Here is a 19128-nt window from a genome sequence, read left to right as displayed (position 1 = left end):
CCTGGTGAGTGCACAGCTCTGAGCTGCAGAGCAGAGGCCGGGAGACCACAGAGCATGGCTGACCAGGGACTCTCCACCTTGGTGCTACTGGGACTCTGGGCTGTCCTGGGCACTGTGGGATGTTCAGCAGCATCCTCAGCCTCCACCCACCAGATGCCAATAACTATCCCCCCAATCCTCACAAAGGTGTGACAAACCAAAACTTTCTCCAGGTATTGCCAAATGTCCTCATGGGGGCAACAATGCTTGTACCTACCCTCCCTCCCACCAATGAAAACCTCTGATCTTGGCCAAACACCCAGATTTATAGACAGGGAAACTGAGGCCAGGGATCCCAAAGAGAGGCAGGTTGGCTCCTCTCTCTTGGGCTTTGCTACCCCTAAGGCGGTCTTCAGTCTTCACCTCTTTCCCAAGTTGCCTCTTCCCCTCGTCAGCCTCATCCATACTGCCTCCCATCCCACCACCAACATTAGTGCAAGACACTTCATAGCCCGTGAGACTCAGATGGCAAATAATCTTTCTCAGGACAGGTGCTATCCCCAAACAGTCACTGCCAGACACCTGCTGAACTTAAACCCAAAGTGGAGACTCTCACAGACTGCTGGTGGGAGCATAAAATCAAACACAGGATTTGGGGAAAAGAGTGGCAGGTTTTCAGAAAGTTAATTACATACCTACAACATCTCCCCACCATGCATTCCTAGGGATCTACCCCAGAGAAATGAAAGCACATTCCCATACGAAGACTTGTGCATGAATGTTCACAGTAGCTTTGTTTGTAAAAACTCAAAGCTGGGGCCGAGCCCGTGGCGCACTTGGTAGAGTGCTGCGCTGGGAGCGCGGCGACGCTCCCACCACGGGTTCGGATCCTATATAGGACTGACCGGTGCACTCACTGGCTGAGGGCCGGTCACGAAAAAAACGACAAAAAAAAAAAAAAAAACTCAAAGCTGGAAACAAGTCAATCAATATCTATCAATAGGATAAACAAACTGTGGTAAATCCATACAATGGAATATTACTCAGCAATAAAAAAGGACAAGGTACCAATACACACAAATACTATGATGAATCTCAAAATCATCTTGCTGATTGAATGAAGCCAGCCAAAGAAAGAGTCTTTTCCTGAATGATCTCATTTCTATTTAAGTCTGGAAAATGCAAACTAATCCACAGTGACAGAAAGCAGATCAGAGCAAGCAGACAGGGGCAGAAGAAGAGATGGGTTGCAAAGGGGAACAAGGGAACATCAGAGTGTGATGGGCACATTCCATACTCTGTGGTTTCATGGGTGTATACATCTGTCAAAAATCATCAAATTACAGCCTTTCAATAGTTGCAGTTTACCTTATACAAACCATACCTCTATAAGGTTGTAGGAAAAAATCAAATGCATGCAGAAAGAGTACTGCAACTGTAAAATTCACTGACAATTTTGATGGTAACGATTGGTAATTGTTCACATCCCATGAGTTCATGCCATCTTCCAGGAAAATCCTGTTTCAAGCAGGTAAGGGTTGCTCCAGGTGAGAACTCTCAGGTAGCGCTGCCTACTCCCTGTACCGCTAAGACTCTAGAGAGTGAATATAAGGTAGACAGTGTGATGACAAACTCAGCATCAGAACCATGCACGAGATTCTGCCACTTCCGGCTCTGCCACCTTCCTTTGTGTGACCTCAGGCAAACCACTTTGATTCTCAGGGCATCAATTTCTCCTATTATGCTAATTATAGCTCAGGGAAAAAGTAACTTCTATTTATATGTGTAAAAAATTAACTGCTTGGTAGCATCTCCATTATCAAAACGTGGCTTAAACTTAACAGCTATATTTTCAGCCAGCTAGGATTAAAGGTGCTGCAGATTTTCTAAACTCGGGGAAATTTTCAAAGGCACGTTGTCTGGAAATTCCCCCTCCTCCCCAGGCTGCAGAACCTGTAATCGCAGGCAGCCAGCCTTCCACTGTGCCGCCTCCTCCTGCAATCAAAACTATTAGTCAGCAGCCCAGCCACCACCAAACTTCAGCAAGGAAATAAAAATGAACCAGCAGTTGTCATATCCTTCATAACCTTAATGAGTAAAAGATGGAGTGTGAATGTGAGTTTCGAATCACAAATCGAAATCTACAGACGGCAGAGAATTCCCCAAGTACTTTTACAGACTCTTGGGCTGATCTGAAAAGATTCCTCTTTCACTTTATTAATTAAAACCTCAAAACTGTGGATGGTTGGTGTCGGCAAGTGCTGAGTTCGAATCCTGATTCAGCCACTTCCAGAAATGGGTGGATTTGGGCAAGGCTTTAGGCTCCTGAACTGCAAAATGAGGGTTCTACCACCTCTGCCTGGGGTGACCAGAAGGATAAAACGACACAAAGTATGTCCGGCCCTTAACACGGGGTCCCACAGACGGCAAACAATAAACAGTAGGTGCTATTATTGATTTTACGGATTTTATTAAGTGGGGGAAAGGGAAGAAACCAGGAGGGTGGTTCATGAAGTGTTTAATAGAAATTTCTGGAATCTGGAGCAGGAGCAGCTGTCAGACATGCCTGCAGGCAACAGTGTCATTTACAAGGCAAACTGCACCGGCTGCTGGAGCAGAGCTGTGTGTGCCCCACTTGGCCAGGCACCCCAGACTCCTCGGCCAGCACTCCAAGCACTCCTATCCAGCATGCCTTCTCTGCCTGACCTCTTACTAGCTTTGCACTTACTCTCCTCACTGTTTATGTCCTCTCTCCCCAAAAATGAATTCATAACTAAAATCTGAACGATGCCACTGAGGGGGAGGGGAACGACGTCCTCTCAGCCGGCACAAAGACCGTGCAATAACCGTCCATCTATCGATGACAAGACAGACTCTGAATAGCTGCTTCCTTCAGAGCCTTCCAGGTACAGAAGCTTGGCATAAAAAAAGGAGTATTCGTGATTATAAAATAATCCCCCAATGAAAGAGCAGGAAGTCCTAAAGAAGGGTCAGTCCAGCACAAAGGTGTCCAGGGGCTTCAGGGGACAAGAATCAGCGAATGGCTGCTCCAGAACCAGCTTCCTCCCTGCTCAGAAAAAAAGGGTGAAGTCCAGCTAGAGATCTTATGCACGGAGGACTGGAGAAAAAAAGCAAGAAAACATTCTCCTAACCCTGTGAGCAGGCGCGCCTGGGGTCTCTGTCCGTTCACTTCCCTTGCCCACCCTGGCCCTCATTTCTTCTTGCCTTTGTAAATTGCCCACTGAGGAACGAACTTGAGCAGGGATCCGGGCTGGTGAAAACGGGAGCAGAGCCTAGGCTTCCATAAGAGGCTTGGAGCCTCAACAGCCCTGCTCACAGACAAAGCTTCTGGTGGCTCCTAACTCAGAATGTCCCCGGTGACATTGCATTTTCAAAGAGAGAAACTCCTGGTCAAACGAACTCAAGTTTCTAATTAAAATTCCTGGTTTTATGTCCAGAAACCCCCCAAAAGACAATATCATAATCACCATGGTTTAAATCAAATTTTTTAAAATACTGGAACCTAAGTTTGAAAAAAAAATGACAGTATCTGAATCTAACAGGAATTATGTAACAAGAGTCAAGGTAACAGTAACCATGGAAAATGGATCTTCTAAACATAAATTTCCGGAAAAGTTCACTGCAATTAGCTTTGCATGCTATCTTCCTACAGAATTCTTAGGCAGGGATTGTTTTAAGAATCAACATGAATCAACATGTGGTTGCCGCAGGATGAAGAATTTTGCCCTCTAACACTACAAGGTAGAAACCCCAGCCAAGACGGTGTCTGTGTTTCTTCATCCTTCACCCAGTAACAAGCATCTGCCAAAGCTGCCAGGGAGGGTCTAGGAAAAAATAGAGAACAAGACAGACATGCCCCTGCCCTCACGGGGAAACAACACCCTAATGTGTGGCGCGCGCGCACACACACACACACACACACACACACACACACACACACACACACACACACTTACACACACATAAAATTATCAACATGTTGGGCTGACAGGTTAGCTCACACGGTTAGTGCACTGCCTGTAACACTAAGTTAAGGGTTCTGATCCTAGTACTGGCCAGCCACCAAAAAAATTAAAAACTCAGCTTCAAACAACACATTGAATTTCTATAGGGGGTGCTGGGAGAATGCACGCGATCTTTCGGACAGAGAGTCAGGCTAGGTGGGGTTTCCAAGGTGGGCCTCCCTGGGGAAAGAGTGAGAGGTATGGAGAATTCTGGCTGTCTATTGTTGAAATTATCCAATGATATGGACGTGCAAGTCACTGATCTCTCCTTCCATTGTGACAATGCAGCAGCGAGGCTGGAGCATTCTTTTATAAACTAAACTGTCAGAACCAAAGACTCCCTGTCCCAAAAGCAGATGCCATGTTCAAAAGTTAAGTTTTTTCCACTATGGAGATGTGGGGGTAGTTGTGAGAAAGTGAGAGGAACGTGTGGGGAGAATGGGAAGACACTGGGAGGCACCCACCTGTCCCACTGAACCCCTCGTTGCAATTAAAGAGGTATCAGCTGAAACGTGTTCTGCCATAGGTGCCCCTGCTTAGACTTTGAAGAAAACCGTGACAAAATGTAAATTAAAAGCCCAGGCCCTGGCTAGAGATTTTAGACCCACGGGCTCATTCAAATAGAAATTTGGAGTTGAAGGAAAGGTTGGGCTGTGAGCTAAAATGGCTTGAAGTCCAAAAACAGGGTCCCAGTCACCAGCATAACCTGCAGGTTGCTCACGGTCCTGGAGACTGCTCTGTGACATGCAGACAGCAGCACAAAGCTATGCAAAGACGTGTGAGATGACACTGCCAATTAAGTACACCCAAAAGGTTGTCGGTTCATCAGGCAGCTCTGCGCAGGATAGGGAGAACTGTGGAGGGTCAGGTGAGGGGGAGGCTGGGGACAGTAACCCACTGCAATGTCATCACTAGCTCACGGACAACCCAGAAGACGTGCCTGTCTGGGCCTGAGGAACAGCAATTTGGGCCTCATCAGGTTCTGTAATTAGCATTGCAAAGACACTAGAGTTCAGGCCCAATTTCAGAGGCTGATCCCCTAAAACTCATGAACAAGAGAGGTGATTCAGAGCTGAATTAGACTTCTAGGGTCTGCCTTAAAATCGACCATATAGGCCATACACATACATGACATGGATTTACTGATTACACATGTAGTATTTACCATGTGCTCATCACAATGACAACATAAACACCATCATGCTCAGTTTCACACCAGTTTTTTACCATCTCTGGTTAAGTTGGGGGAACCAGGGAATCATGGAGATGTTGGCGATTTCCACTGAGGAGCTTCCTCCTGCGGACCCCATGCGTGCACCCAGTGTGTGTGCACGTAACACAGGGCACATGTGTTCTAGGTCAGCCACATACTATATAAATTACAGACATGCATACAAAGTGCTTCCTTCCTTTTCTGAATATCTGCTGAGTGGAATTTCACTCTCTGACTTTTTTGGAGGAATAGGATTGTGAATGAAATAACTTAATAAAACACACTGGGGAAACCCAGCCTCTGTTCACCCCAACCTCCACTGTCCATTCCAGCCAGACAAGGTCAGTCTGGTCCTGAGTTCAGGAACTAAGGAAAATGCATGGGGCAGTCGCAGTCACTTCAGAGCCAGGAGGACTCTTGAAACCAAAGTTCAGCCCCATGGATTGTAGACACTGAGATTGAGGCCCAGAGGAACAAGCGCTTTTCTCAAGGGTGTTGCATCAAGTCAGTGAGACACAAGCCTGTCCAGGATCCCCAGACCAGGGTCTTCTGTCCCCTACAGGCCACAGGGAATCATCAAGGCTGTGATCCTACATGGTATCATTCTGCTTTCAGAAATCAGCCCTGGTATAACAAGAAAGTATCTGTGTTCCATATCGATACATCAGCTACTCCTAAAAGCAAAATCCTGGGACACAGGGCTTTGTACCCACCCCACCCCAAAACCACCAAGGCCCAAATGATGGGCTACCCTCCCAAACACACACATGCTCAGGGCCCTAAAAACTAAGTCAGGCATTTCCCTTTGGGTTCACGTATCAAGATTAACGTGACAAAAAGGTTTGTCCTTCCAAAGTGCAAATTAAACCCACATCCCCTGCAGAACGAGACACCCTCGTGCATTCGATTCACACTTGTCCCCACTGTACCTACCACATCTGGAATCTGACACCACAACACCCTGAATTGCACTGTCTCTAAAAACCCTTTGAATTCCAAGCTAAATTAGTCTTCGAAAACTTTGCATTTTGTAGAAAATGCTAGAGATAAACAACACAACAAGCAGACTCAAGGTGGTAGATATTTAAGAGTCCACTCCATACACTCTTTCAACTCCTCTGTATGTTTGAAATGTTTCATCATAACACATTAAGAAAAAAACACAATTCTTTGAGTTGTGGTTAATCAGCAAATGTAATCTCTTTTACTAAAACATTTTGATCACACAAATCCCAAAGCATGTATGAGTGGCATACTCCCCTCCCAGGGCAGACCCAGGGCAGGTGCTGGGAAAGATGCTCACAGGTGGGCAATGGCTCCACCGACTCAGGTGAGCAGTGCAATCTGCCCACACCCCCAACAGCACAAAGCATCCCAATGTTTAAATCAGTGCGTGGAAAAGTGCCTAATCTTCCCAGACAAACAAGGCTGGACCACTCCAAAATTCTTTAATCTCCAACCAAGCAACCTGCAAACTGAGAACTCCACCCTGCATTCCATCAATAGTGGAAGCTGGGATTCTGGAAAAAATCACAGGCTCTGTTGTCACAGTCTGGAATTCTGAACTGCTTTCAGGAAAAGCAACACTGCCATGAAGTCCAAGCCCTGCTCGCCATCCAGGTGGGGCATTGAAAACACTCTCCAGTATCTCTTGCAGATTCTCCTGGCAAGCTAGGAGCTTGGGGAAAGAGTTTGGAGAAAGGGGACCCTCTAGATTAGACTTTGGACAGAAAATTATATCTACTTTTTTTTTAAATCCCCTAGCGTAAGATGATCAGAAAGGTAAGTATAGTTTGAGAAACCAGAGGAAAGCTGAAATTCTCTACGTTAAAAAAAAAAGTGGAAACTGACTTTGTGCTTAGACAGTGGGCTTTACTTAGGCAGATTTGGGAGATTCCTGAGCCCTCCTGCTGAGGCAAGGTGGCATGGCACCTGTCAATGACCCCACAGCCTCATAAGCTTCCACCTTCTGGGGCCCCTGGGCTTCTTCACTGCCCACCCACAGCTCTCTCAGCCCACTGCACACCTAGCTCAAAGCACGCACCTGTCCTGTCCTTGTAGGCAAACAGCCTGTTCACCTCTGTAGTCCTGGCACCTGGCTCTACAATTCTAGGGATTAAAGCCATTATCTGCAATAATATTCATACCTAACAGACAGATAAATAGACAAGCATCAATCATGTCGCATATGCTCTGCAATGCTCTGAAAAAGGCATACTTGGCCAGGAGACTTCCTGCTACACAAGCTGGATCTCAGAGGCCATAATAGCTCAAGGTCTGCAAGTAGAATCTCAATCATGCAAGCCCCCCTGGGCTGATTCATCCTCTGGAGATGACATACCAGCCACACTCACAAGAGACTGATGTGTATCTCAGACACCCACTAGAGGACTTGCAGAGGACGAAGAGGCTGTAATACTGTTCCTGCCATGCCTGCCTCTCAACCTGTTTGACAGATGGGGGTGACTACAGAAATTACCCATCCAAGCCCATCCACAGGACAGGGCCCACCTCTACAAGTCCTGCAAAACCATTTCCATGTGGCCAAGCACCTACCTTCCACCCAAACCTCAGGGCTTCTAAAGGTGGAATCCCCCACACAGTCCCCACTTCTGGGTTACCAGGACAGAACCTCAGCCCTGCCTCCTCCTGACATTTTCTGGGGCCGCCTCTGATTTCCCAGTACCCTGCCCAGGACCCTACCCTCCCTTACAACAGCCTTAATGCTGTTGCCTGTTTTGACCCCTCCCTGCTATTCCCCGGAGGCCACTGCCACTTCTACCCTGCATAGTAACAGCTGAGCATCAAAGCACTACCCTCCCCAAACATAAATCCATAATCAGTAGCTCCTGCCGCCCAATAAAAGGGCTCCCAGCCTGTCTCTGAGGTTCTCAAGGCTCTCCCCACCTTTCTGGCCTCCTCTCCCCACTTCTCCCCAGGCTGAAGAGATTCTGCTCTGGATGCTCCGCTCCTGTTACTCACTAGAGCCTGAAAAGCCCTCCGTGTGCCTGGCTCCTACCCAGCTTCCATGACCTCTCCCTGATCTCCACCCCATTGGTTAACACCATTCCCCCAGAACCCTTACATGGCTGCTGATCAGTGTGTACTGGTGTGGCCTCTTGGGTGCCATCTGAAGGGCTAACATCCCACACATCCGTGTGCCCTCCCCACCCCCACACCACACTTCAAAAACTGAGCTCCGCCCATTTCAGGGACTGGACAAAATATTGTCCATTGATTCTCATGTTAGCCAGTTCCCATACTCAACAAAGTGATTATAAACGTGGCCCTGCCACCACCATCCCTCAAAATAAATATTTGCCTTTGCAAAGCCACCAGAGAAATTCCCACACGCACACACAGAGCCCTCACCCCACGGCCTGCGGTGTCCTTCCCGGGCTTGGCCTTTGTGGCCTTTGTGGAGGGGGAGGGGCCACTCCCAGCAGCAGCAGGAGCAGGAGCAGGAGCAGGAGCAGGAGCAGGAGCAGGAGCAGGAGCAGCAGCAGCAGCAGCAGCAGCAGCAGCAGCCGCCGCCGCCTGAACAAAGACAACAACCCCTGGAGAATAACAGGGTTGGCAACTCTCAGCTCTTCTCTTCTTCTTTCGTGTCTTCCACATAATGGCAACAAACAACAGAAACTAAAAGTGCTAATATGTAACTATCAAGATCACAAAACCATGTGGGCCAAGAATGGAGGAGTTTCCTTTCAGATCCCAGCACAGATCCCAGGGTTATCTAAGACCCAGTGCAGAGACAGATGGGGCTGGTCCGAGCTGGGCCGTAAAGCTGTGTGCCAGGAGCCAGGGACAGCCAGAGGGAGCCTGGGGTGTGGGCTCAGGGGACCTGTACTATCCATGTTTTCCAGGAAAGGACTTCCTGGAGAGGGATTTCACTCACACAGGTCCCTTCAGAGCCCTGGTTATTCAACTACCAAGGAGTAAATAGTCTGTAGACAATCCTAAAGTTAAAAAACCTAATCTCTGAGATAGTGCCGGAAATGCATTAGCCGCTCGAATATTTGTTTACGAACAAACGGAAAAAATGAAAATCAGAGGAGGGAAACAGAAATTAAACACCACCCTGAGTTTTATAAGATGAACCCTGAACAGCAATAAAAGGTCTCTCCAGACAGGGGCCACCTGATGCAGTGGCCTTGTGAGCGGCTATGTCCAACGGGGAGAAAAAGCACCACAGCCCAGCTCTTGCCTCCCAGCATGAACCCGACAGAAAGGAGGGCACATGGGCACCAAAAGGCAAGGACGAGAACGTGCGCAGTGCCACTATCCACAACAGCCAAACACAGGCAACTCCCCAAATGCCCATCAGCAGCCCAGTGGATCAATACACCAAGGCAACAATTTCTAACACACAGTACGGATGACTCTCCCACTGCACTGGCCATGTTTTGTTTCTTGATCTGGATATTAGTTACGCACATGGGGTCAGTTTGCAAAAACCTCCTTCCTTATGACGTGGGCATCTTTCTCTACATAGCTAAAAAAGTACCAAAAGATGAGGGAGTTTGAAGTGGTCTCAATCCCACCAATCCCAAACCCAACCTCCAAATAGTACATGGGTACGCAGAGACCCAGGCTTGACTGTCCAAGCTAAAATTAAACAATGCTTTCTACCAAAAAAAAAAACCAGAAAAACAAAACAGGTTCACCAGCCCGTACTTCCAACAGGAGCAGTGTCAGAACAGAAGCAGACAGTACCACTGCTCGCAGCAGCACCCCAGACCTTTGGAAACAAGGAGGGAGCAGACTTCCGGAAGTGCCCTCCCTGGAAAACACACTCCATCTGCCCACACAGAAGAGGACAGCCAAACACGCAAACAGTATGGAAGTTCAGGGCTATCGGCTCTTTCCAAATCAATTTCTTTTTCAAAATTACAAAAGCTAGCAAGTAGTTACTGATCATACCAAGTCTTATGAAAGGCCACCATCTGCCCTCACAGCGAGAGCATGTCCTTAAGCTTACATTTAGGAAGTAAATACTTGAATGAAAGTAAGGTAAGTCTTGTTATTTGTTGTAGGCATTCATGAAAAAAAATTTTTTGAACATCTTCCTTTCAAGTATGCTCAATACTGTTAAGTATGTCCATGTCAATTCAAACTAAAACTGATGGCATTAAAACTAAATTCACTTCCTAAAGATACTGTTCTCCCTTTAAGACTATTATCCGAGAACACGGTAACAGTAGCTTCGGCGAGGCCATGTCCTAAGCTGGAACTCAAGACAGTTCTATTTGCTACAGCCTGTTGCGTGTTGACATTTCTAAGACCAAACATAAATCGTTTGTGAACATGGCCAGTAATTATTTGAAATTCTTCTCGCAGAACCATAAAGTGTTTCCCACCCTTTAAAAAAGAGAGAGAGAGACAGGGAGAGCTTCTAACCATGATGCTAATGACAACCAGACGGCATGAGAAGTTTTAAAGATTAGACAGTTGCTTGTGTAGAAACACTGTACAAACACTCCAACACTGCAGCCCAAAAAAAGCCAATCCCCATCAAACAGCGGGAGAAGTGTGAAACTTGCAAATGAGCCCCTGGTTAAACAAAAACACAAATCTGTTCCCAGAGAGTTCAGGGTGGCCACCTGCTCGGAGCTGGTGGCAAGTACTGATTACCAACGGAGGAAACAATACTGGAGCAGCGGCAGCCCCCTCTCGGCCCCGGTCCCCACACTCAAGCCTATATTTACTCTGCTCTTTATGGAAAATGTCCTGACCTCGTGCACAAACAAGCTATTTGGCTAGTTATTCAAAAGATCCATTAACAACCTCTTCTGCTGGGGGTGGTATTTGTTCTCTCCCCTCCCCAGCCCCCAGACACAACCAAGATACGCACTCCCGGCCTTGGTGAGCTGTGAGTAGGGAACACTGGAAGATGGAGAAATTGGACCCAAAGGACAATGCCAGCACTGGCCCCTTATGGGTCATCCCTGTGTCTTGGCAAGAAAGGCACGAGCCAGTGTGCAGGCTTCCCACACTATAAAATGGGAACCAAAATTCCCTCTCAGCCCCTCCGAGGCACAGAGCTCCTGGAAGGCTGGGCTCCCTGCAGCACACACAAAGCCTTGCACTCATACCCCCAAACAAAAATAACAGATGCTGCAAAGATTAGAGATTAACATCTGTAGAGTGCATTTTGTTTCTCAGAGAAAAGTACTTAACAAAAGGAAGGAATTATGTAGCTAAGCACCAGATCAGAACCCCAAACCCTGGATTTTAAAAATAGCTAAGCCTTATCCGCTTTGCCAGACTCAATCACTTAAGCTACAGACCTGAAGGTTCTGGAGTATTGAGAAGGGGCAGCGAGGGGCACACAAGTCTGTGTTGAGAAATATGAGACAAAACTCAATCAGTAGTTAAAACAAGCCAGAGCCCCACAAATGATAAACACCTGCAGGGTACACAGGGGGAAAAAAAGAAGGACGTAAAATAAGGGATTTTAGTCTTAACAAAATAAAAAGTCTGGTTTGGACCAAAAACAGAGGTGGTAGTCACAGGGCCACAGGTTTTGTTTTGAAGATTCTGCAGCTGCAGGAGCTGCTTCTCTCTGTTCTGAGTCACTTCCTTCAGGCTTCTCCAATAGCTCTTTCAAGCTGCTAGGAACATATAGCTCCTCTCTTTTACCAGAAACACTCTTTTAGCTTGGAAATAGCAGTAACAAAATGCATCATCAGCCAAATGATCATAACAAGTGAATATTGAAGACCGCCCCCTATCTAAATATACACGAGACCCAGCTGCCAAAAGATAGTAAAAATAGATGTATACACATGAGACTACACTAAACATCAACAACCTCCAAAAGACAGGAGGGTACAATTTATTGTGTATTTTTGAACGGCTAGAAGAGAGGAGTTCAAATGTTCTCATCACAAAGAAATGACAAATGTTTCTGGTGACAGATATGCTCATTAGCCTGATTTGATCATCAAACCATGTATGCATGTATCAAAATATTACTCTGTACCCCATAAATATGTACAATTATTACATAACAATTCAAAAATAAAATTAAAAAAAGAAAGACAGCAAGGAAAATCCACAGAACCCCAGACAGAGACTCAGAAGGAAATGGGACATCAGCTGTTCCACCTCCCGACCTGATCCAACCTCCACTTGACCATGTCCCAGAAACTCAGCACCCCACAGAGCGCTCACCTTCACAGAGACAGCGTGAACACGGACCTGAAACCATCTGGAGCTGGGTTTAAATCTCCCCCGCACTATGTTTAAACTGTGCAACTGTAAGCACCTCCCTGAGCCTCTGGCCCCCAGTATCTTCTCCTGTAACCTGCAGGAAAGGCTGAGAGAAAGTCCTCCCTGATGACTGTGAGTGGTGCGTGAGGAGCGATGGCCCAGAGAAGATGCCGAAGTCAATTAGGGCTCCCTTCCCTCAGGACCACGGCATCCGCGTCCCCTTGACACTTGTTAGAAATGTGCGCTTTGGGGGCTCCACTCCAGACTTACAAAACTGGAAACTCGAGGCAGGGGGTGGAAGGTCTGTTTTCACAAGCCCTCCATGTGATTGACTGCACACTCAAGTTTGAGAGCCACTGCTCTGGGCGTGACACTGAAGACACTACATTATGTCAGCGATGCAGTCTGTCACTCATTTGTCCCCCTCAATGAGATTGATTCTAAGTCTGAAATTCACTTACACTCAACGTAAAGAAATGCCAACCATTTGACACAGCAACTGAAAAAGTTGCCAAGATTTAGCAAGCAGATCTTTTTCTGCCCCTACCTACACTAAAGAAAACTTAATTTCCATCCCAAACACCACATGACATTTAGTTCCCATCTAAGCTAACCCGCCAAATCCAAAAGGTGCCCAGCCCGAACTTTTGTGCTCTGGGGAAGAGTTTCGAAATACCCTCATTTCTGCCAGAGGATACACCACTAATGAAGAGCAAGAGGATCCAGGCTTCAGAGAAAACATTGGCCCCTCTGGCAAGTCAGTCACCAAACAATTCCTGGGCACCCTTCAAGGGCGTCACGTGTTATGTCAGACTGCTGAGGATATAAAAATGAGCAAGACCTGACCTCTGCTCTCAAAGAGCTCCCAGTCCCCAGACTCGGGTGGGGTAAGTACATGAGCCAACAAGAGCTGGGGGCAGATGGCAGGAGAGCCTTAATTCCAACAAGGTGAGGTTAGTCAGGAGTGACACAGGTTGGGCCTTGCAAAATGAGCAGCAGGCTAAAAGGCGGCATTTCAGAGGAGGGGCACACGAACCACCACTAGGAATCATGAAGCTGGACTCACAAGGGACACCCGGACTGTGGAGGGCCTCCAATGCCAGTAAGGTGTGAGATTTCACAAGGAAGTAACTAGCTGCCAACTGAGTATTCTAAGGAGGAGATTGCAAACTTGCAACCTTTTATTAAACTTGAAGTATCATGAACATGGTTGATCATGACAAAGAAAAATGATATTTGTCCATGGCAGGAAGAGGATATTTGTTTCCATAAACATGCACACCTACAACAACCAGACTAAATAAATTTCAATATGAAGACAAACGCTCATGAAAGTTTTGCCGCAGGAAGCAACTTTCCAGAGAACACGGTACTTTTGGTTATTTGGGGCATTCTCAAACCTTTCTCATCCTGAACACGAGCTTGGGTGCACGCACTACTTGTGGGAACGATAAGTAACGAGGCTCCATTTCAATCTCATGAGGTGCTAGAGGGCCAGCGCCGAAGCTGCACGGGCCCAGCTCACCTCTCTGGGCAAGTTTCCTACACTTTGTGATGGGATGGCCACAGGATGAGTTGAGATGACGCAGTTAAACACTTTGCACTCAGCCAGACAAGGATGCTCAACAAAGCATCCGCAAAGTATCAAGGGATTAAGTGGGCCCCTGCCCCACCTTCCCACGTCCCCGGACTGTTGGGGCTCACACTGCTAAGAAGCCCTAGAATCCCCTGTGAGAATGCCCTCACAGGGGTGCAGGGCTGAGTTCTCCCGCCATGGACCAGGCCAGGGGACAGCTTGGGTTCCCTCTGATCAGCTACCCAGTAAGGCTGGAGGCATGAAAGCCAGCTGGGGCTCCACCTGAGGGAAAGGCCAAACTTCCCAGTGGTGCCCAGGAATCTGAGAATCGCACTGCCCTGGCAGAATGAGCTGGCTCGGTCATCTCTCGCATCACAGTTCTGCTTCTCGCAAGCTGAATTACATCATGCAATACTAACAGAGGCTTCATCATTAAAAGAACAAGCTTTCTTTAACACGAAGGGCAGTTGCCTCATTTACTCCCACCCCATCAAGCCCAGATGGAGAACCAGAGGAGAAACCTAGACAAGCTGTTCAAACCGGAAGCAGGGTGGGTTCCAGACTCATTTCTGGGCACAGGGACCACCTACATGGCTACATACCCTGTGGGACACCCCAGAACTCTGACTGGGTAAATGTCATCAAAACCAGCAAGGCTTCCATAAATTCCAGACTTGGGAGAAAAAATAAATTTCTCAAAGTATGTAATAAAGGTTAAAAAGAAAAAAAAAACTTCTTTTTTAACAAACTAATGTTTTAAATAAAGCAAGACTGAGTGAGGGCAAAATCACATTATCCCATGCCTACGAACCAGATTACTGACCTATTTTTATTTGGGAATCTTGGTGATCTCTTTCACCTAAAATGTATTTAATTCAGTCCATCCTTAAGAGATTTTCCAATCCAGATCCCCTTCGACTCACTTTAAAATGAGCATTAGCCAAAACACCCTTCTCTTTGACAAGGCCACGCCTCACTTTAACAGCAAAAATTCCTGAAGATGCCAAAAAACAGGGAAATTTTAAATACTGTAAATTATGGTGCAGCCAAGTGCTGCTATCTTATGCCAACAAGAGAAACTGCATCTTCAAAAGTTTTCCATAACATTGAAAAGTGCTCACATTATAGTAATTAAGGAGCTTTGTAAGTAGGACACCAGTTTGTGTATGTCCATACAGAGCGGGGGAAAAGCCTAGTAGGATACCCTCTAAAATGAGGACAGCTTTCTCTGTTTGGTGAGATAAGTGATTTTTAAACTATTTGCTATAATGTCCACGTATTTTCCTGATTGGAAATGGTTATATTTTAAAATTCAGAGAGATTTATGTTTTGCCACTGTACCACTGTCTCCACCCACATGTCTCTCGGGGTAGAGCCCACTTCAGTTACTGTGATGCTCAGAGCTTATACTCAGTCACGGCTCCTCCAATGCACATGTCATCTCCGTACCCATGCAGCAATGCCCTCAGTCTCAGTATCGGTGAATACACAATTGCACAAAATTGTCTCTGCAGAGTGCTCTTCTCATCCAAAAATGTCACCAGGTGAGCAACCCTCTCAATTTCCAAAACATCAGTGAAGTAGACATACATCACAACCACATCTTAAAATTGGTACAGAGTGGGAGAACATTTCATTGTAATAAATAAACTTCGATTCAGCTAGAAGGAGCAGCATGTGGTCCTGAAACAGCCTGCTCTGTCAGGCTGCAGACCCGGACTCCATTCACATGATCCCACGGTTCAGCCCAGACTTCGAATGACCTCAGTCAAATGTTCAGGAGGTCCTTATACCTCCCTGAACCTCCACCCCCTCTTCTATAAAACAAGGATAAGGAAGCTGGCCCATCCTCTCACAGGGTTGACATAGCCACACAATGACATTATTAATGCAAGAGCATTCTTGCTAAAGTTCTGTACAGATGAAAAGTGGTATCACTGTCGATCATAGTGCAAAGAACAGAAGCATACTTGAATGGTTCCCAAGCCTCACTAAATTAACCACAGCCATACAGAATATAGACATTGCTATTTCTAACATAAAAATAATAGCACATCAAAGTCCTGAACAGTGTTCCTCTACGGATTCCGAGCCATATCAATAACAAGGACTCCAGCCAAGAAGGGGCTCAAAGTCTCACCTCCTAAAGGGGAGCATCCAACGACCAAAACATCGCCATCTAGGAACCACACAGGACAAAAAAAAGAGAGAGGAAAAAGAAAACAAAAACGCAACCACATCCTCTTGCTAGATAGTCAGACTGCTTTACTGGAAGTGCTCAAGACCTCAGAGCTCGGCTTTGAGAATGGGAATGAAAACTAGGGGACATGGAGCTCACTCAACAGCTAGAGATCTTCACACAGCACCAAGAAGCTCTCAGCCAGATGCATTCAATACCTGGCACCAGCTTTCAAGGAGTTTCATCAGACTCCTGCGGATGCAGCCAGAGAGCTGGGGAGAGAGCTGAAATAAGCACAGTGCAGCTTTCACTGGTACTGCAACAGACTCTGACCTCGAGCTCCAGAGGAACCTTTCTGAATATCACCCAACCATCAGCAGATATAGGTGCAGGTCCCACAGCCTCTCACAAGTCTTGTCAGAGGCACACAGAGCCCCTGCCTCCTGAGAAACCTGGGAGCATCTTAAGTCGCCAAAAGACAGCCAGGTGCACTGGGGGCTGGGGAGAAGGCCCGAGTTGCACCAAGATCGAGGCCCCCATATGGCTGGAGCGCTGCTCAGGATCTTCCTTTGGAATCAGCAAGTCACCCATGGAGACACTGGCCGGTCAGCCAGCCTGGCTGGGACACGGTTCAAGTCCATGGTGTTGCCAAAAGCCAAGAGGACCAGCAACACAACATCCACCTTCTCCACATAACTGGCCAAGTTTCAAACCAAAACACTGTGGGGTTAGTAGTTCAGACTGCATATTGCCAAAGCAAAGCCTTTCTGTGGGCCGATGCCCACACACAGCAGGGAGCTGGGTGATGCCCACAGCCAACACACTCCAGCCAACCTCAGAACATTCTCAATGTTCCCCAATAGAGGTCTTACTAGTCTCTGCATAGGACAATCTGTGTTACGGACAAGCCACCCTATAGACCTTTTACCATCACTGGCCAACAGCGACAAGAGGGAACACAGCCGATTGACTGTGGCTGGGGTATGGCTCCGTCCCCCATTTACATGCCACCTAGCCCTCCAGGTGAGTCTTGGCAGGACCAAAAGGAAATAATCTGGAAGCCTAATAGCAGAGAGATAAACGCCACTGGTAATCCAGAGAGGACACAGCCCAGGAAAGGCAGACCGCTATCGCACCTCTCCCGCAGGGCTAGGCCCTGCCTCACAAGCAAGCTTACGAGCGACAGCGTCCTTCACTTTGGTGGCCTCCAAGTGCCAGGCACGTGAAAAGTCAGACCCTACAGCTGCAGGAATCCCTGCTTTCCTGTTAGGGTTCTTCTTCTAACTTGACCCAGGACTTTTGGTAGAAATCACACCATGGAGGCCAGCGTTTGCACAGGGGCAGGTGGGCACAGTGCTGCCTTTGGCGGGGCTGGCTCTCTCTGCCTGGGCAAGTTCAACTAACTGCCTCCACTGTAACCCTGAACTGGGCAAAGACGCTCATGCAGGCAGCCCCGCACCGCCTAAACACTCTGACCAGAGCCTCGCCCCACAGTGGCAGCACTTCTCCAAACACGTCTTCAACGGACGCTCAGGCCTGGCTTGGTAACCTGTCACCGGGTGGGGCGGCGCCAACCCCTCCAGCTGCCCCCAGGCGTCGCTGGGCCGGGACACTCGAGCCGCACCGAGCCACTTTCTCACGGGAGAGACTCTATTGTCCATTATCAAATTAACGCTGACGATCCATCTTCCTTAGAGCAGAGCTCGCGGCGCGCCGGGCGCAGGCGACGCTCGCCCGGCCTTGCAGGGCAAGAAGCGCCGCAGTGCCCCTCGGCGGGGCAGCCGCGTGCCTCGGCCAGGCGCGTGTGCACACACGCACGCACACACGCGCGCGCACACCTCGCCGCGCCGGGGGCGCCTGCTCCCCGAGCTCTCCAGGAGCCCCGCGGCGGCCCGGCCCTCACCTTCGATGGCGATGACGTGCTCCCGGATCTGGTTCTGCAGCACCGGCTCCTCCACGCGCTCCAGCAGCTCGTAGATGGAGTAGATGTTGGGATGGACCGACTCGAAGCGCTGGATCTCGGCCCGGATGGCAGCCGAGTTGGCCAGCTGCTGCTGGTAGTTCATGTTGCAGGCGCCGCGCCCGGAGCCGCGCGCCCCCCGCCGCCGCCCCGCGCCCCGGGGCCCGCGGGCCGCCGCAGCCCCCGGGGAGCCGGGCCCGCCGGCGACGGGCGGAGCAGGCGCGAGAAGAAAGGCGCGGGCGGAGCAGGCGCGGGCCGGCCCGCGGGCTCAGTTCATGGCCAGGACGCGCGGCCGGCGGGAGGGCGGGCGGGAGAGCGGGCCCCGGCGCCCCGGGTCAGCGGGCCGCCCGGGGGAAGCGCGCCCCCATGGAGCGCGCCGCGGCGGGCGCGGCCGGCCCCGGGAGGAGGCTCGCTCGGGCGCCTTCCTGCGCCGCAGCCGCCTTCACCCCTAGGCGCTGCCCCGCCGAGCAGCCATTAAAGCCCAGGCAGCCGCCGCGCTCCGAGCGCCGGGGCCGAGCGCCGGCCCCCGGGCTGTGGCCGCGCCGCCCCGAGCCCTCAGCCGCGGCGTGGGTCCGCGCGCCGGGGCCCCCGCGCCGAGACCGCCGCGCGCCGCTCGCCGAGCCGCGACCCAGCCGCAGGCGCTGTGCAAGCCGCGGAGCCCGCTCCGAGCGCCGCCCGCCCGGCCGGCCCCCTCCCCGGCACGCAGGGCTCCGGCCCACGTCGGCCCCGCCCCCGCCCGCGCCCCGCCGCCTCCCGGCCGCCGCCGCTGCGTCCTCCGCGGCTCTTCCCAGCGCGCCGGATCCCGGGGAATTGCGCCAGGCCCCGCCCCGCGCCTGCCTCTGGGCTTCCTGGGACTTGTAGTCCGCGCGGCGTCGGCGCCCCCGCAGGGCCCGCGGGGAGGGTGCGCTCGACGCTGCCGGCGCGCAGGCGGGGTCCACGGGGTTGGCGCGGGGACCCCTGTCGCCCGCACGGCTCCTGCCC

General features: G+C 49.6%; 1 protein-coding gene across 9 annotated transcripts in view; it reads right to left on the bottom strand.

The window, feature by feature from the left end:
- AGAP1 (ArfGAP with GTPase domain, ankyrin repeat and PH domain 1) overlaps nucleotides 1-18298 on the bottom strand; it is a 571061-nt gene extending 552763 nt beyond the window's left edge. For all 9 annotated transcript variants that reach the window (XM_063088245.1, XM_063088260.1, XM_063088272.1 and 6 more), the window contains exon 1: nucleotides 18091-18298. In XM_063088245.1, the coding sequence (XP_062944315.1) occupies nucleotides 18091-18253 (163 nt within the window). In that variant the 5' untranslated portion in view covers nucleotides 18254-18298. The remainder of the gene's footprint in view (nucleotides 1-18090) is intronic.
- Nucleotides 18299-19128: the final 830 nt, after the last annotated feature.

Source organism: Cynocephalus volans, chromosome 1 (genome assembly GCF_027409185.1).
Source record: "Cynocephalus volans isolate mCynVol1 chromosome 1, mCynVol1.pri, whole genome shotgun sequence".
NCBI classification, from domain to species: domain Eukaryota; kingdom Metazoa; phylum Chordata; class Mammalia; order Dermoptera; family Cynocephalidae; genus Cynocephalus; species Cynocephalus volans.
This window is presented reverse-complemented; position numbering and strand designations above follow the sequence as displayed.